The following is a 17,347-nucleotide window of genomic DNA, read 5'->3' on the forward strand; positions in this document are numbered from 1 at the left end:
TAAATTTGACAGCTTTCGGCCTGTTTCCAATCTTCCCTTTTTGGGCAAAGTCATGGAAAGCGTGGTGGCCTCACAACTCCAGGTATTCTTGAGAGACACGGATTATCTGGATCCGGCACAGTCTGGTTTCAGACCGGGACATGGTACCGAGACGGTCTTGGTCGCCTTAGTGGATGATCTGCGCCGGGAGCTAGACAGGGGGAGTGTGTCCCTGTTGGTGCTCCTGGACCTCTCAGCGGCCTTCGATACCGTCGACCACGGTATCCTTCTGGGGCGTCTTGCGGAAATGGGTCTTGGGGGCACTGCTTTGCAGTGGCTCCAGTCATTTCTGGAGGGCCGTACCCAGAAGGTGTTATTGGGGGACTCCTGTTCAACACCATAGCCTTTGACCTGTGGGGTTCCACAGGGCTCTATATTGTCCCCCATGCTGTTTAATATCTACATGAAGCCGCTGGGTGAGATCATCCGGAGTTTCGGGGTGCGGTGTCATCTGTACGCAGATGATGTCCAACTCTGTCACTCCTTTCCACCTGCTACTAAGGAGGCTGTCGAGGTCCTGAACCGGTGCCTGGCCGCTGTAATGGTCTGGATGAGGGCGAACAAACTGAAATTAAATCCAGACAAGACAGAGGTACTCCTGGTCAGTCGCAAGGCCGAGCAGGGTATAGGGTTACAGCCTGTGCTGGATGGGGTCGCACTCCCCTTGAAGGCGCAGGTTCGCAGCTTGGGTGTGATCCTGGATTCATCGTTGAGCCTGGATCCCCAGGTCTCGGCGGTGACCAGGGGAGCATTTGCACAGCTTAGGCTCGTGCGCCAGCTGCGCCCATACCTTGGGAAGTCTGACTTGGCCACGGTGGTACATGCTCTGGTCACATCCCGCCTTGACTACTGCAACGCTCTCTACGTGGGGCTGCCCTTGAAGACGGCCCGGAAGCTTCAGCTAGTCCAGCGCGCGGCAGCCATGTTACTAACAGGAGCAGGACGCAGGGAGCATACAACGCCCTTGCTGTTCCAGCTCCATTGGCTGCCGATCTGCTACCGGGCCCAATTTAAGGTGCTGGTGCTATCCTACAAAGCCCTAAACGGTTCCGGCCCAAAGTACCTCTCGGACCGCATCTCGGCCTATGAGCCCACGAGGACCTTGAGATCATCTGGGGAGGCCCTTCTCTCGATCCCGCCTGCCTCACAGGCACGTCTGGCGGGGACGAGAGAGAGGGCCTTCTCGGTGGTGGCCCCCCGGCTGTGGAACACCCTCCCTGCTGACATCAGACAGGCGCCCTCCCTTATGGCCTTCCGTAAGAGCCTGAAGACATGGCTATTCGAGAAGGCATTTAACTGAGTGCTATAGCAACTGGAAATGACAACTGGAACGGACTACGACTACGAGATGGATTATGATTCTACGAAGACGGAGGGGATTATTTTAGTGTAATTAGATGATGTGTAGTAGTGATATGTTGGTTTTGTCGTCTTGGCTCATTGTAAATTGTCTTTTGTGTGCTGTACACCGCCACGAGTCGCCCTAGGGCTGAGAGCGGCAGTTAATAAATGCAGGAAATAATAAATAAATAAATAAATAAATAAATATGATGAGATAGTGAAGAGGTCGCTGGGACATCCTTTCATTGTGTGGATGGGTGACAAGGGTAGGTGAGTGAGAGAGTGGAGAAGGAACCAGTGGGTTAGAAAGAAAGTTAAAAAGCAGTATTGACCAAGCAAAAGGCAGCTCTTCCTTCACTCCAGTCTATTAGAGGCATTGAAGAACAAAATGAAATAACTTACAATAGTAATACACTTTATTTATATTACTCCCATCTCCCCTAGGGGACTGAGAGTGGATTACAGCATTTACATACATACATAGGCAAACATTCAATGCCTTTACAGTCATATACAATGAGACCCACAAAGAAAGGCAGAGCCTTCTCCTTTTATTTCCGGCTTCTGGAGGTGGTGCTCATCTCTGGCTCTGGAGAGATGTTTTTTCTCCATTTTCAATGTGAGGGGCCTGTGTTGTCACCTCCTGGTTATGTGGCCTGCAAGATTTCTGGGAGCATCTCTTTGCCTTTTCCCACCGACGCAGTACCTATTTCATAGAATCATCGAGTTGGAAGAGATCTCATGGGCCAGACAGTCCAACCCTCTGCCAAGAAGCAGGAAAATCACATTCAAAATACCCCAGACAGATGGCTATCCATCTTCTGCTTAAAAGCCTCCAAAGAAAGAGCCTCCACCATACTCCAGAGCAGAGAGTTCCACTACAAATGCAAATGTGCATCTACATATTTGCATGTTTTTGAACTACTAGGTTGGCAGGAACTAGAACTGACAGATAGGAGCTCACCTCATCTTGCAGATTTGAACTGCCGACCCTCAGGCCAGCAGTTGAGCAGCATAAGGGTTTAACCCATTACGCCATTGTGGCTCTTATAAGTAAAATCAAGGGGAGAATGTCTTCTTATTCATTGTTCAGATGATTCATTATCTAAGGACATTCTGCTCCGCATGCTAAGGTAGACCAATGAGGTGGAGACATGTGTAATATGTCTGTGACCCCAGTAACTTACCTGGGAAAGTCTCAAGAAACTGACCATAATGTAGAGTTTCCCCCATTTTAGTTGTGAGCAAACTAAGATCCCCTTTTAAACGTTACCTGAACAACAGTTCCTGCTTGGGAGGGATCTGAGAGATTTAGGAGTCATTGTCCAAATGAATAATTTTTCCAAACTCTTGGCAGGACTTGTTGGACCACTTTGGGAGCAAAAGGCAACGAGCACTTACTAAGCTTTCTTTTCCAACAAAAATATAGTGCTATTAAACTAGAAGTGAAATTGGGGCAAATATTGTTTTCTGTTGGCTTTTCATTCTGCCAAATTGAACGTGCCTGATCTGGTACCTGCATAAAGTCAGTATTAAATAGTGAACTTCCCCCTTTTGTTTTTATTTCCTAGGGAAAACTGTGTACGCTCACAGGTTCATCAATTTAACGGGTGAAAATTTAACCAATGTCAGTTTATTTGAAGAACATTGTGGAAACCTCTTGCATGATCTGATAAGTTTATCAGCGAACAGATACACAAAGGTACTGTACTGCTTTTATTTATTATTACAGTAGTGTTCTAATTCTCATAATTGTATGATGGAATGTGTTGATGTACTGTTCCTATTTTTTCCAGAATTGAATAAAATGTATTTTCCACTTGAATTTAACTTTCCACTGACCTCTTATATCTTGCCTATTTTTGACTAGATCTTGGAAATACCTTTGGTTAGGAAATATGTTTTCTGTTTATTCACCTCTGCCTTCAATTTGAAAGAGATAATAATTTAAAGGGGTTTTTTTAGTTATTGTTTTTTACTCTTTTAATTCTGATTGGAGCAGGCACATTGACTCCATTAATCCATGTTGATTTGCATTCATCAATTGATTTAACAGGTCTAGGTGGGCCTGACCACCAGGGCTATGTAAATGATCAAGTTAGAGCATTAAGATCGGCTGAGGAGGTCCTGCTCTCGGTCCCACCGCCTTCTCAGGTGCGACTGGTGAGGACGAGAGACAGGACCTTCTCGGTGGTGGTGCCTCGGTTGCCTCCTCGGCAAGATCAAATCAGCCCCTTCCCTCCTGACATTCAGGAAATTACTCAAAATATGGCTTTTAAAGCAAGCATTTGGAGAGCGAGATGAAGTAGCCAAGATAATTTCCGGATTGATGCAATATCCAATGTTCTGTGTTATGTTGTTTATGTTTTATAGTTTACTGGTTTTAATTTATTTTATGCTATTTTAGATATTTGTTGTGTTTTATACTCCGTGAGGCATTGAATTTTGCCATTTGCCATTTGCTTTGTTGTGAACTGCTTTGAGTCCCGCCAGGGATGAAATGAAATGAAATAAATATAGCTCTGGAAAATGCGGGTTGGACTAGATGACCCATATGGTCTCTTCCAACTCTATTATTCTATGATTCTGTGAAAATTAATTTGAGTTATATGAAGTAGTCCTTCTGAATTTTCATGTTAGGACCTCATGTCCCATCATCCAAGAGCAAAGTGGGGAGAAAGTGATAATGTAGTGTAGTGGAGAAGGGAGGAAATGAAGAAAAATTATACTGGAAAAGCAGCACAGATCCAAGATGCAGTTCTAGGTCTGTATTCTCAAATATTTCTTCCCCCACCAAACAGTGGAGTAACTTAAGATAATATGGTTATTTAAATAATTTTTCATTGAGGTGCAACTACCAGAGGGAAGGAGAAAGGGGAGAGAGATAGAAACTGGCCACATTACCTCTCCCTGTAAGAATATTCCTCTCTCAATGAAATTTTCCTTTAGTCTCCAAATCTTTCACATTGTAAGTCACAGAAAATTGTTTATTCCACAAGGTTTATATTTTCTGTATTCCCATTCCCTTGTTAACTTTACATGCATTTTTTTCTTTGAGTGCCTAAGTTATATTTCTAAATGCTCAACTATATGTTAAGTTACTGCAAAGGTTGAGATTTGGGGATTGAAAGAAAATTTCATTCTGGGACCAATAGAACGTTATTTTATCTGTATTCTAGCAATCTAATCTCTTTCTTTAAAGTTTCCAACTTCGTTTCTCAGGCTTCCGTTTCATTCCCAGGCAGAAAACTGCAAAAATTATGTTAATAACTTTTAATAAATAGAGGAGATAACTCAATTGTGTAAAGAGTGTATCGTGCAACATCAAGCACTACATGATTAGATCTAACGCAACATTGTGTGAAAGTTGTGTGTTTTGAAAATGTTAAAATAAATGGGAGTGGTATCTAGTGACTGAATGTGGCTACAATACCACCTGCTGGTGGATCAAGGTAAAATCTATTTCATTAAAGATGGTAGGCTAACAACTCATGAAATAGAACCGTGTTTTAAAACATTTTGTTTTATTATGTGCTGTTCTGGAATTCTTTGTTAGAGGATATATTAAAAGGTACTGTGGTCTGGTTAATTTGGATACTTTTCTATTTATTTAACTAACATCTGCGTGTTTTCATCTGAAATTTCATGAGTGAAATGTATATGAAGCCAGAGTAACACAAATGTTCTCATATGGAACAATTTTATATTGTCTGTTATGAGGCTTGAAATCCTCAAGTGTTGTTTTTAAATAGTTATTTCATATATTTTGAAAAAGAATTGAGGAGTTGACCTCGGCAAATCTTGATAAGGGACCTGTGGGACTTGGACCCACACAAACTACATTTTGAGATCTTCTGAGCTGAACCAGGCTGGACAAATGGGCCATCCGGCTTTTCCTTGCAGATCTCCAATGAAGGAAAGCCACAATATCCCAAAGCTGTCTGCTCCTCTGATGAGTAGCATTGACTCTTGTGTTTAGCCAACATCTTTTTCTTTGTCATTTTCAGCCATTGGTTCTGGTTTTGTTTTGATTCTGTATGAACTCATAGCACTATAATTGGTTGGCTTTTTTGTATGACAGAGTGTCAGGTTCAATATGTATTCCTCATAGGATTCAGTTTCCACATCTATACTTTGTCAATATTAAGGATTCTCAAATGTTTTAGGCAGAGGGCCAGTTCACATTCCCTCAGACGGTTGGGGGGCCAGACTGTAGTTTGAAAAAACAAATTCGTAAGCACACTGCACATGTTTTATTTGTAGTGCAAAAGCAAAAAAAAAAAAAAAAAAAAACATGAAAGAACAATACAGTATTTAAAATGGAGAATAATTTTGACCAACATAAACTTCCCAGTATTTCAATAGGAAGTGTGGGTCTGCTTTTGGCTGGTGAGATAGTCAAGTTAAATAGGATTATTGTTGTTGTATGCCTTCAAGTCATTTCAGACATAGGGTAACATTCAGTCTAAAGTTAGGGTGGGGGCCGGATCAGGGGTTTTGAAGGGCTACATCTGGCCCATGGGCCTTTGTTTGGGGACCCCCGGTCTTCATCCTTCTTAAAATGAGATACAATGCTTCCAATGAGCCTAACAAAACCTGAAGTGAGCAGAGTTGCTTCTTCCCTTGATCTCGACATTATTCATGCAATGTAATACAGCATTGGGTTTTTTTTTTAGAGTTACTTTTCAATGCTGACTCATATCCAGTTTGTGATCAACAAAGATTCCCAAATTTTTATTATTATTATGCCAGAACAGCCACACCCTCTACTTATGCCATTGATTTTTTTAAAATGCTGAAATGCAGGAAACAAAGACACAGATACAGAATGGAGAAAACTTGGTTTGGTAACAGCATGCATGGAAGTGACTTGGAAATCTTAGTACACTGGATGGATGTCAGAAACATGGACAGTTTAAACTATTTATTACAAAGGAGTAAAGGAATAATGGAGACAGGAACAGACTGGACAAAATTTAAGGGATATTTAAAGATAAAAAACTAGGAGTAAAGAAACGAAGAATATATAGTAAGACTGGATCAGAACTCAATCTAAAAAAAAATAATACTAGCTAAAATCAAGTTCAAATTCTAAGAGAAGAAGAGAGAAGACAGAAAGAAAGAAAAGGAAGAGGCCACCCTTGACGATTCCTGGAAGTCACACAAATGGAAAAAATAACTTTTTTGAATCTTTCTTTTTAATCTTTACTTTATTTTCAACTCTGAATCTATCCTCTTTTACCTTACCTCATACCTTACTTGTCCCCTTTTGCCGAAACCCTCTCCCAATTGCCCTTTGCCTCCCCCCCTCACCTACAAACCATACCTCCCCCTCTCTACCTTGCTACCCCTTTACGCCTTTTTCCACTCTTTCTTTCTTTGTCTTATGTGTCTCTTTTTACTGATTTTGTAATATGAAAACGCTAATAAAGATTTTTTTTTTTAAAGGAAATCTTAGTATACTGGTTCTCATGCTATATGATGTGGGATTTGGCTTTTATTTATTTATTTATTTATTTACAGTTCTTATATTCCGCCCTTCTCACCCCACAGGGGACTCAGGGCGGATTACAGTAAACACATATATGGCAAACATTCAATGCCAGTTTGACAAACAACATTTAACAGGGTATAGGGTTACAGGGTATAGGGTTATACCCGAACAGGGTATAGGGTTACAGCCTGTGTTAGACGGGGTTACACTCCCCCTGAAGATGCAGGTTCGCAGTTTGGGAGTGATCCTGGACTCATCGCTGAGCCTGGAACCCCAGGTCTCAGCGGTGGCCGGGAGAGCTTTCGCACAATTAAAACTTGTGCGCCAGCTGCGCCCGTACCTTGGGAAGTCTGATCTGGCCACGGTGGTCCACGCTCTTGTCACATCCCGGTTGGATTACTGCAACGCACTCTACGTGGGGTTGCCTTTGAAGACTGCTCGGAAACTTCAAGTAGTCCAGCGGGAAGCAGCCAGATTGCTCACCGGAGCGGCGTACAGGGAGCATACCACCCCCCTGTTGCGCCAACTCCACTGGCTGCCGATCCAATTCCGAGCACAATTCAAAGTGCTGGTTTTGACCTACAAAACCCTATACGGTTCTGGCCCAGGGTATTTGTCCGAACGGATCTCCCTCTACATCCCACCTCGAAGCTTAAGATCTTCTGGGGAGGCCCTGCTCTCGACCCCGCCACTCTCACAGGTGAGGTTGGCGGGGACGAGGAGCAGGGCCTTCTCGGTGGTGGCCCCCCACCTGTGGAACTCACTCCCCGGGGAGATTAGATCGGCGACCTCCCTTCTGGCATTCCGGAAAAAACTGAAGACCTGGGTTTGGGATCAAGCCTTTGGACACACTGGCAACTAAATGAAGGATCTAATGATAGACAAGGACTAATGGAACGGAATGGACATATGGACTCTGAACCCGAGCATGAGATTGTTTTTAATATTTTATTGTGCACTGATGTTTTAATTTAACTGTTGAATTGTTTTGTATTTTATATTGTTTGTCGATTGATTTAGGCATCTAATTGTGCCTCCTATGTAAGCCGCCCTGAGTCCCCCCCCCCCCCCCCCGGGGTGAGAAGGGCGGGGTATAAGTAAATGAAATAATAATAATAATAATAATAATAATAATAATAATAATAATAACAGACAAAGGCTATTTAACTTTTTTTCTGGCCGCCAGGAGAGCTGCTGCTTTTCATCGTCCATCAACGACACCGATGAAGTTTTTCCGCATTCCACATTCCCCGGAGTCTTCTTTCTTTATGGCCTCATAAATTAGTTAAATTTAAATTTTCTTTCACCCCACTCCCCATGTGCCATATTTGAGCTCACTGGTTACAACTTTTTCTTTTTCTTTTCCTGGCTGCCATTTTGAGTCTTTGTAGATCACAAGCTGCATGTGTGTAGTGCAATGTAGGGGCTTTTTTATTTTATTTTACTCCTGACAAAAGTCCAATATGTAACCTTGTTTCAGTGGTTTCTAACAGAATTGATATTTCTTAATCTGTGTATGCATAAAATATTACTATATGATTCTTAAGTGAAGTCATTTATTTGCTACAGGTAAGGCCCCCTGAAGCCCTGACCAGTCCCCACTATCCTTGCATCTGTGTGAAGGAGTTGTGGGTTCTACTTATTCATATGCTTGACCACAGAAATAAAGGATCTCACACCGAGGTAGGAGTGGTTGCCCAGTAGAAAAAACATTTCTTGCAAAAGTTTGTGTTTGAAACATTGGACACCATTATTATAGCTACCATGTACAATAAGCTTTGATCCATAACTATGCTAAGTGGAACTGTTGTTCTCCAAATAAGACAGTAGAAACATCTAGAAAAATAGTTATGAGAGTGATCAGAAATGAGAAATCTTCTCTTTCCTCACCTGTTTTGGTTTTAGATATTTTTTTTCTTTTTGTGTGTGTTTATGTACAGGCAGTTCCCAAGTTACAAACATGATAGGTTCTGAAGGTTTGTTCTTAAGCTGAAGTTGTATGTAAATCAGAACAGGTACATTTTTAAGTGTAGCTCCAGCCACCTACGCACACATACATACATGTATATATTAGTTTTGGATAGCACAGGGAAAAGTTAACACCCCTATGGTTTCCTTTTGCTATCTGTGCCCTTGTTCAATAGATTTCACCTTACGTTCTGTCCCTGTGATAATTAGATGTGAAACCTTCAGTTGAGACACCTTTTCCCCATGATAACTGTTCCAGGAGTGAATTTCCCTTCCGAAGGGTGGATTTCTCTCACTTCCTGTTTCCTCATCCCCATTCTTAACTATGAGTTGTGTGTAAGTCAGACGTTTGTAACTCGGGCACAGCCTATAGATGTGATAGGCATATAAATCCATAAAGTGAAACATCCAAAGGTACATTCTGTTTTGTGAGTTTAAAAGTTTCTCTTTGGAAAAGTCCTTAGGTGATACATCTTATTTTCGGACACTACAAGTTGTAGAGTATTAGATAGCATAAGGTAGACATCTATCAGAGAAAAGTAGTGCAGGTGCTTGATAGCATAAGTGATTTGTCTCTGTGTGTCCTTGTATATACAATCTTTTTTTTAAAAAAAAATACTTTTTTTCTGCAGTCTTTCTGGAGTTGGTTGAATAAAATCCTAAAAAGTGTATTTGAAAAAAACAATGGTACAGAAGAAATACCTTCTTTTGAACCTATTCCGTGTAATGATCCATTGAGTTTTAGTTGGTGGATTATAACTCACCTGGCATCACTCTACAACGTCGATCGAAATGGACGTGTAGATAAGGAGGTGGGTTCTTTCTTTTTCCTTCACAAGTTTTGCTGAATAACTGGTTTCCTGAATTAAACAAAGGTGAAGATTACCAAGGATTCAAATTTTTGAATTGGTTGCCTTTTGATTGTCTGGGTGCTCTTCCTGTTGTCCAGAGCAGAGGTTCTCAACCTGTGGGTCCCCAGGTGTTTTGACCTACAACTCCCAGAAATACCAACCAGTTTACCAGCTGTTAGGATTTCTTGGAGTTGAAGGCCAAAACATCTGGGGACCCACAGGTTGAGAACAATTGGTCTAGAGGGAACCAGGCACTTTGCCATTTCCAGGCTTGGGTATCTCCTTTGTACCAATAAGCTTGGTTTCTATGAACAGTTCTTCTCTTGATACATGAAAATTGCAACATAAGTTTATGACTGAATCTCAATCAAAAGCTGTCTTAATGTCAGAAAAAAGTACTTGGAACTATACCCATTGGATATATTATTATGTCATGGATCTCTTTAGTTTAGATATGTCGGTTTCTTGCCTCTTAACTGTTATCGAGAACTATGTGTCTTCTTGTCAAACTGTGATGATATGGAAGAAATATATGCATATTTCTATGTCAGCTAGCAAAAATTCCCTTAGGTTATCTATGGTGTGTTTTAATTTCTGTCAGTTTGTCTTCCATTTTTGAAACCTACTGCTCTGCCTCTAAGGTTTGAACTGTTTCAAGAGGGCACTGATATTTTGTCAACGAGAAACTAGATTTGTTATCCTTAGTGTGGTGGTTTCAGGCTAACCAAAATGTATTGATCGCTTGATTCTGAAAGTTAAAAAAAAACTTTTGTAGGGTCAATATAGTGCTCAGAGTTTACCCATAGCATGGTTGATCTATATGTAGAGAAGTGGATTTAATTGGAAAATTGACAGATTTCTTCCTCTGAAAGAAAATATTTAATCTTATTTCAAACTTATAAAGGAAACATACATCATATACGTCTTTCCTCAACTACAAAACAGCCTATGTTATCATATCCTTAAAGGCTACATTCATAAATGTTTAAAACGAAATAGAATAGAAATATTACCACTTTTGAACATTGCAGGGGTCAATTTTAACGCTGCTTTGGGCTATTGAAATATCGTCAGGATGACTTCAAGCTAAACATTCTTGCCTTTGAATTGTTTAAAATGACTACTTTGTGAGATATGCAAAGAGTGGTTTCCAGCTGAGCAGCTTAGCAGCTCAACAGGTGAGCCAGAAGAGGAAACTTTTTTGTGAACCGTTAAAAGGAAATGTGACTTATATGCTCAAAAGTTGTAGTGAGTTATTCATTGTCATTTTTAAAGACAAAAGAATGAAATATTGTCTTCTAAGCCACAGCTCCAGACTATGTGGATGTTCGTTTAGAAAACAGATATGTAACAATTTACCTTAGGCAAAAATGCACACACATACACTCATATAGACAGTGAAAGAACTGGCTATCAAATAGTTTTAAGAAATCTACATTTCAAAAGGCAATACTCCTTTAGCCTAAAATAGCAAACTGAGTTTGTCCTACTGTAGACTGGATAGTCTTTCCCATTATGCGTTCAGTTTATTGTTTCACAATTGGTCAACAATGAACTTGTAAATTCATTTATTATGCCTGGTTTGAGTAGATGGAACTTGTTTTGTTTTTCCTCTTCATTGGTCATGGATCATACTATGGCTTAAACCAAAGAACTCCCTTCCACTATCACAGTAAGACACACACTTCCTCCATCCCTCTGCATTGCTTGAAAATATGAGGGTGGGTCAAAAAGTGTTGCCTCCTGTATCATAAAAACGTTATGAACGAACATATAAAAGCAGAAGTTGCTACAGATCATAGCCTGAGCTATCCTCTACGCAAAACTACCATTCAACATAGTCACCATCAGTTTGTACACATTTGCACCATGGTTTAACCCAGGCATCAAAACCATGTGGGAAAGATTCAGCATTTTGCTTCATGACCCATGATCTACAGGAAGAGAACAAACCCTCTTCATCCCTGTATTGCCAAGAGAACAACAGCAGATCAATACAATTTAATCTATTCATGTGTAGGGAGATTTTTTTTAAAAAAAAATAACTGTTATTACCTACATTTTTCATAGCAGAGATTAGTCAGAAAAGTAAACGATGACCCAGAACTTGTAAGATTTGTAAACTCAGTGTGATTTAGCAAGAAGGCAGAAGGCTAACTTAATTTGCGAGCTGTGATGCATGTTGAATCCATTGAAACAGGCTGTTCTTTATTGCTATTATCTCTCCCCCCCCCCCCCCTCTAGTTAATATGATTAGATGGATCAAACTGTGTTGTTCTGCTGTTGTTCCTTCCTGGTACTTTATAGATAGCACAACAAACTTCTGTGCTGGATTCTAGAACATGAAAATGAAAGATTGTATTGAATGCTTTTAGGGCATTATTCTTTCTCAATTACAGGTAGCTTAGCTGTGTATATGTCTATTGAACACTCCACTCTAGCTTGTCTGAGCTGTAATAAACTGTGGTTATTTTCTATGAGGGTAAGAAATGTTTTGCCCATTAAGCTTAATGGAGTATTTTAAGCACTATTGGTAGGAAATAATGAAAGAGGTGGTAATCTTTCAGAAGTGGTAATCTTTCATAGTCTCAATTGGCTTACTTTATAAGAAGAGCCATGTTAGATTAATTAAAGGTTGTATATCCCAGCAGTCTCTTCTCACGGTGGCCAACCAAATATTTATGGGAAACTCGGAAGCAAGTGTTCATACCAGTGTCCCATTCATATACCCAGCAACTGACAATCATGGGTTTACTGCCTCTGATACTTGCAACAGCAACATATAGCTTTCATAATTAGTAGGTTTCAATAGCTTTATCTTCCATGTTGGTGTTCATTCGTTCAGTCACTTCCGACTCTTCATGACCTCATGAACCAGCCCACGCCAGAGCTCCCTATTGGCCGTCACCACCCCCAGCTCCTTCAAGGTCAGTCCAGTCACTTCAAGGATGCCATCCATCCATCTTGCCCTTAGTCGGCCCCTCTTCCTTTTTCCTTCCATTTTCCCCAGAAAATGTCTTCTCTAAGCTCTCCTGTCTTCTCATGATGTGGCCAAAATACTTCATCTTGGCCTCTAATATCCTTCCCTCCAATGAGCAGGCGGGCTTTATTTCCTGAAGTATGGACTGGTTGGATTTTCTCGCAGTCCAAGACACTCTCAGAACTTTCTTCCAACACCACACTTCAAAAGCATCTATCTTCCTTCACTCAGCCTTCCCTATGGTCCAGCTCTCACATCCATAAATATGTCTAACTTCCTATCCACATTGGCAGTTATCACTAAATTTTGTACTAGCTACTCCATAATTTAAGTATTCACTATTCAGAGAAGTACTGCTTTCACTCTGTTCTCAGTCTTCCACCATTCAACTTGATGTTGCGGTGCCGAATTCTAGGATTATGGAAAGGAGAAACAATCTTCTTTGTCTGCGTTTTCTACACCCAATATAATTATATATGCTTTCTTCCACCCTTACTAGCATTTTTTCCTGTGCCAAACATTTTTTTTTTATAAAAACTTCACATGGATTGTAATTTCATGGAGTTCAGTGGGATTTGGCTTTTAGTAGGTATTGGAGGATTGTGCTTTGGTATTAATTATATAATCATCTATTTTCTGCCTAGAAACCAATAGAATCCAACTGGCCTTATGTGGAAGGTTTATTGAAGCGGTCCATTAATAGTCAAGTAAGTACAGGATATGAAGAGTAACAAGACGATTCAGGCTAATTTGTGGGTTGGTAGAAAAGTGCTTTGTTCACCAATTTTTTTCCTAAGCTTTGTTATTGTTGTTTTTAACTCAGCTGCATAAACAACTCATGATCTGTCTAAGGACGCATTGTAGTTCTCTTCATGTTAGTGGTCATCTCCTAAGTGGTTGTGTTTTGGAGATAAATTGTCAGATAAGGTGTGGTGGGAGATAATTGTCCTGGACGTGTTACTTGGCTCCTTTGACAAGATATATTCCGAGTAAGAGCAGGAAGCTTAGAAAATGTAAACTCTGCACTGAATCTGAGGGTATCAGGTTGAGAGACGTGATAGGGAAGATAGTCTATTGCATTGAAAATTCAGCTATATCCTCATCACAGCAGGAAGGTGACTTGCCTTGCTGAGCAATTTGTCTTACAGGCTTGAATCAAACTCTTACTGATAAGGTTGTAGCTTCTGAGCATTCATTTCATACCTTATCATTTTTCTTTCTACAGAGCTGTTAATGCAGTACTTTGTGGCCCAGAGGTCAGAACTGACCTCCTTTTTAAAAGTGCTTTTCAAACATATTAATATGTTTTCTGTAAATTTGTTCTAGGTTGCATGGTACTAATTGTAATTTATGTAACTTTGGCCATTACGAAATAATTTCTTTAATTTGTTAGTAATACAGGGGTATCTGCCTAAACAAGCAATAGGAGTATCGTGTTATTGTATTGGCTGATGTTACATGAATTAAAAACGGTTTAATACAACCTAAGAATGAATTTAAAGAAGATATATCAATGCAGAATATTTAAAACAGTTTTAAAAAGAAGATCAAGAATTTGGGAAAAAATATTAACTAAATCAATTGTTCTGGATCCCTAATCCCCTCCACAATGAATTTGACAGATGTGTCCTTTGTGAACAGAACTGTGGTCTAGTGCAGTGTTTCCCCCTGGAGAAAGAGTCGGGGCAGCAATATTTTTTGGATTTCTCCTCCCATCCAATGTCTCATGCTCTTCTGGAAGGTTCCCCAAACTTCTGTAACAACATGGAAAGTGATGTTAGAGATTTTATTTGGAACTGCAAAAAATTCCACTGGAGTACAAGACTGAATCCAAGGCAAAATCTAGACATGCTGTGAATTTGACATTTTCCTGTATTGTTACAGCTTTTTAATTTTTCAAACCTGAATGTCATGCATGGCTTAAAAGATTGTCCTTCGATGCCATATGACACAGTGTGCTGGTACTACCACAACAGATTTCTTTTTTCCAAATGAGGGCTAGGTCTATCCTGCTATTCACAGCAAGCAGTGTGCTTAACAGTGTTCATTTTCAGTTACTTCCCAGAGTGGTTAGTTATTAGAAACTGCTCTTGGCACTTCGGAGCATATCAGCTTCTGTTTGGGATAAGCCAAGCACCTCATATGGGAATTTCGTTGCACTTCTCTTTCAAGTTCTCATACAATGCAAAGACCTTAAAATGTAAATAGCGTTTACTAGCCGGCAATGCCAGTAGTTGTCAGATTTTATTTTCTAAATCACTGCTCATATTAATAGATTGGGTTATGACTAAACTAGAAATAACATTCAAAGAAGAAAATTATTCTTGGAATCTGAAAGCCTTGTATTTGATTTGTGGTCAAGTTGGTTTTTATTAAATAAAAAAAATGCTAAGCAGAACAAATGTAACAGCATTTGAATGTCTTTGTTTGTTAGATGGGGATATTAGAAGAACAGTTGCGAATGCATCTTCAGTGCTGTTTGACATTAAGCTACATCTGGGATGTGAACCTATCTGCTGTCACCATACTCTGGGAGTATTACAGCAAGAATCTGGTTAGTAAACGAGCCTAGGAAAAGTTAGAACTGGACAGGAGCATCTTGAGAAACCACTTGAATTTTATTAAAGAAATAATCCAATGTATAAATTTAAGAACTTCATTGAAATAATCTGCTGTTTAGCAGGGGGACTGTCTTATTACCTTTATATCCCCCCCCCCCCCCGAGCTTCTCAGATTTATTCATTGATTCAGTTTATTTCACACTCTGCCACAAAAGCTCTTAGCAGCTTTCAGGTATTTATATTCTAAAAGAAAGAAAGGGGATGAAATTTCTATCAAGTGGTATGGAATTTATCACAGAGGAAAAGAGGGGAGATTGAGAGAGAGGTAGAGAGCACAAGTGCACTACAGTCTCCCAGTGGGCAATCATCTGATGGGTGACTCAGACGGCGGTGCTCTTTTCCCTCTTCTCTTAGCGATAGGACACTGGGTTGATTTTTTAAAATCAGCATAGGAGAGAGTAAGGACCAGTAGGTATGGTCGAGCAGATTATTGTCAATATAGCTTTCCAGAAGTATTTTCTTCACTGGGGTGTTGTCTGGTTTCCATCAGGAGGAAATGCTACTAGAAAATGGCCATATGTCCCAGAAACCACACAAGACCGCAGTGATTCCAGACACGAAAGCCTTTGACAATACTTTTCTTCGTTGTCTTTATTCTGTGACAAAGGAGAAAAGGGACATTTAAATGTTTTCAGATTGCTTGAAGTTTGTGTGTGTGTGTGGTGGTGGTGGTGGGGGGGGGGGCAACATTAGATTATTTATTTATTTATTTGCTTTATTTATACCTCGCTCTTCTAAACCCCCAAGGGGACTCAGAGCAGCTTACAGATTATGGCAACATTCAATGCCGCATCATACAACAAATAATAAATATAACATACCAAATTATTGAAAGGTCATATCAAAATCCATAATTTTGCTCCCAAAACCAGGTTTTGATTTAAACATGAGTTTGATTTATACACGAACATATATGTTCCTTAGCAGTAAAGGAAGGCAGGAAAGCTTCTCTACATTTCTACAGGAATGTAGAAATTTTACCCCTTGTCCAATGGTGCAAGTGGCTCTTTGTGCCTTCTTCTCTGCTGAGTAGCAAGACACAATTATGAAGATTAGACTTGAAAATGGGAATTATGCCTTAGCATGTATTGTATAAGCAACTGACTCTTTACAAGCCTCCCTATTGTGAGGTGTGACTATTTGCTCAGTGAGGACCGAGTGACAGTCAGTGGTTCTCCATGGTTTGAAGAAGATGCAAGTCATTAATCTTGCTTGCTACTTCGGTCCTATTAACTAGAAGTATTAACTAGTATTCTGCTAGTAAACCTGGGTCCATTTTCACTCTTCCCTAAAACAGACCCATGCCTTTTCATGTAGCATACCCATATATGCCTTTTGTCATTAGGAATAAACATCCTTAGGGTACATAGGGTACCAACTGTTTAAGAAAATATATTAGGTAGGGAGTTGTGCTGATTCCTCTCCCAATTTATTCCTTTCTTTGTCAGTTTCTGTTAACTGGTTGGTTTTAGAGCTGGAACTGATTACAGGAAATAGATTGCAAAACCCTTCATTGTCAACAAAAAATCTGCATGTAATGAATGTTGAAAGAAAGGTGAAACTCTTCAGTTCTATTTGTGATTGCATTTTATGAAATCTGCTATATTTATTTTTCAGAATAGTTCATTTACTATTCCTTGGATTGGTCTCAAAGGACTCGCAAACATTACTAAAACACCCCTGTCTATGCACAAGGTGGTAAAGAACTGTTGTGGTGATATACATACTCCTGATTTGTATACATCTAGCAACAGTTATCAAATTTTTCTATGCATTTTGGCACAAATAATGAAGAAAGCAGTGAGGACCAGTGGTATTCATCCATGGAAGCAAATCAAAGGAAGGTACAAAGGCTTTGAGAGTTTTCCACTTATTTTCAGTAATCACTATGTATCATCAGTGATAGGGTCATTTCTTCAAAATCTAAGTATCTCTTTATAGTCTTTGTTCGTGAAATGTGAAATATTCCCAAATGAAGCCATTTTAAATCAGGCAGTTGGGATCAGGTGTTTTTCTAATCTTTGGATTGTAAAATTCTGAATGCCATTTTATA

The 17,347-nt window shown here is 39.9% G+C and overlaps 1 protein-coding gene across 1 annotated transcript in view; it reads left to right on the top strand.

The window, feature by feature from the left end:
- Positions 1 to 17,347, top strand: part of MMS22L (MMS22 like, DNA repair protein) — a 90,801-nt gene that overhangs the window by 24,872 nt on the left and 48,582 nt on the right. Inside the window, exons 8-13 of the mRNA XM_067467425.1 lie at positions 2,952 to 3,082; positions 8,444 to 8,557; positions 9,475 to 9,654; positions 13,318 to 13,380; positions 15,108 to 15,227; positions 16,912 to 17,138. Coding sequence (XP_067323526.1) covers positions 2,952 to 3,082; positions 8,444 to 8,557; positions 9,475 to 9,654; positions 13,318 to 13,380; positions 15,108 to 15,227; positions 16,912 to 17,138 — 835 coding nt within the window. The remainder of the gene's footprint in view (positions 1 to 2,951; positions 3,083 to 8,443; positions 8,558 to 9,474; positions 9,655 to 13,317; positions 13,381 to 15,107; positions 15,228 to 16,911; positions 17,139 to 17,347) is intronic.

This window comes from Anolis sagrei, chromosome 1, assembly GCF_037176765.1.
Source record: "Anolis sagrei isolate rAnoSag1 chromosome 1, rAnoSag1.mat, whole genome shotgun sequence".
In the NCBI taxonomy this organism is placed as follows: domain Eukaryota; kingdom Metazoa; phylum Chordata; class Lepidosauria; order Squamata; family Dactyloidae; genus Anolis; species Anolis sagrei.